The sequence below is a fragment of the Austrofundulus limnaeus genome, unplaced genomic scaffold, assembly GCF_001266775.1.
Source record: "Austrofundulus limnaeus strain Quisiro unplaced genomic scaffold, Austrofundulus_limnaeus-1.0 Scaffold790, whole genome shotgun sequence".
Taxonomy (NCBI): Eukaryota; Metazoa; Chordata; class Actinopteri; order Cyprinodontiformes; family Rivulidae; genus Austrofundulus; species Austrofundulus limnaeus.
The window spans coordinates 130,909-132,511 of record NW_013953192.1 but is presented as its reverse complement, the minus strand read 5'-3'; the positions used below and the strand labels follow the sequence as shown (position 1 = coordinate 132,511).

Below are 1,603 nucleotides of genomic sequence, written 5' to 3'. Positions count from 1 at the left end.
GGCTTGTGACCAGGGGAGACAGAGCCTTTTCAGCTGCAGGACCTCGGCTCTGGAACAACCTCCCASTGTCTGTGAGGTCTGCTGGGTCTCTGAATGAGTTTAAGTCTCTGTTAAAAACTCATCTGTTTAAACAGGCATTTGAATCTGAAAAGCAGGATCATTAGGCCAGCCTTTGCTGTTTTGTTTGATTTTATTCTTCATTTTATTACTGTACTTTGTTCATTGTTTTTATTTTATGCTCCTGTACCTTTGGTTTTTATTGTGCTTTATAAATAAACGATGATGATGATGATAATCCAAATATATCCAAATTGGTCTTACCATCCCAGGCATCAAACATATCTGTGATGAAGTAGTCTATGAAGGAAATTTGAGATTTGGGTACACTGCATGTGTTCCTGTCAAACACAGGCATCACTACAGGCAGGCCCTGCCGCTTCTCCTCATCTGTCTGTAAGGAAAGGAGAAAACTGTTACTTGAAAATACAAAAACTTAATAATTACACAAAGTTATCAAGTCAAACAAATGGTTGATTTTTTTATTTTCTCTGTCTAAGCTTTTGAAACACCTTGTTTTATTATTTATACAGTGTCTTCCTAACCTGGGCAAAGTACTCCTCAGAGATGCGTCCAGCCCACTCGATGCACAGCTCAAGGGGTCTGCAGGGGTTTGCCACATCTGCACACTTAATAAGCATCCTCTTTATCAGCAGACGGTTCTCCGGAGAGTTTCTGATGTTGTTCTGACACTCGTAGTCGTTGCTCATGCTCTGTTAGAACAATAATGGAAAATATGAGCAGCTGTGCAAACAAAAGGATTTATTTCTGATTCATTCATACTAATATTTTTACACCCATTGTGATATCTGAGATGGCTGTAAATATCTCAGAATTCCATGTTTTGTCAAAATAACCAAACAAATTTCATGACAAATTCTGTTCACTCTATAGTATAGTGAACAGTTTTTTTTTATTAAGGATGTGTATACACATCTTTAATAAAAAACTGTGTCTGTGGAAACTGACTGCTGGATAGCTCTTTGTATTCTTCCCCTAAATCAGTATGTTGAACAATTTTTGTTTTCAGGTCATTTAAGAGTTGTTTTGAGGCCCCCATGTTGCCACTCTTTGGAGGGCAATAAGACAGCAAGAAAATCTTGCAGTTGGCCACCTTAAATACCTTTTCTCATCATTGGACACACCTGTCCATGAAGTTCAAAGCTTAATGAGATTACAAATCTATTTTGTGTTCCAATAAATCAGTGCTAAGTAGTTAAAGGTATTCAAATCAAGAAAATGACCAAAGTGCTCAATTTTTTTGCACATGCCAAATATTGTTTTCAAGCATATTACACATTTTCTGTTAATCCAATAAACCTAATTTCACTACTGAAATATTATTTTGTCCATCAGCTATTTGATAAATCAAACTGAAATACTGTAGCTGATACTATAGCTGATACTGTAGCTGATACTGTAGCTGATACTGTAGCTGATACTGTAGCTGATACTGTAGCTGATACTGTAGCTGATACTGTAGCTGATACTGTAGCTGATACTATAGCTGATACTGTAGCTGATACTGTAGCTGATACTGTAGCTG

At 37.0% G+C, this 1,603-nt stretch overlaps 1 protein-coding gene across 1 annotated transcript in view; it reads right to left on the bottom strand.

The window, feature by feature from the left end:
• Positions 1 to 1,603, bottom strand: part of LOC106532541 (high affinity cAMP-specific and IBMX-insensitive 3',5'-cyclic phosphodiesterase 8B) — a 140,600-nt gene that overhangs the window by 11,384 nt on the left and 127,613 nt on the right. The window contains exons 15-16 of the mRNA XM_014028633.1: positions 603 to 770; positions 322 to 451 (exon numbers count right to left, since the gene is read on the bottom strand). Of these exons, the coding sequence (XP_013884087.1) occupies positions 322 to 451; positions 603 to 770 (298 nt within the window). The remainder of the gene's footprint in view (positions 1 to 321; positions 452 to 602; positions 771 to 1,603) is intronic.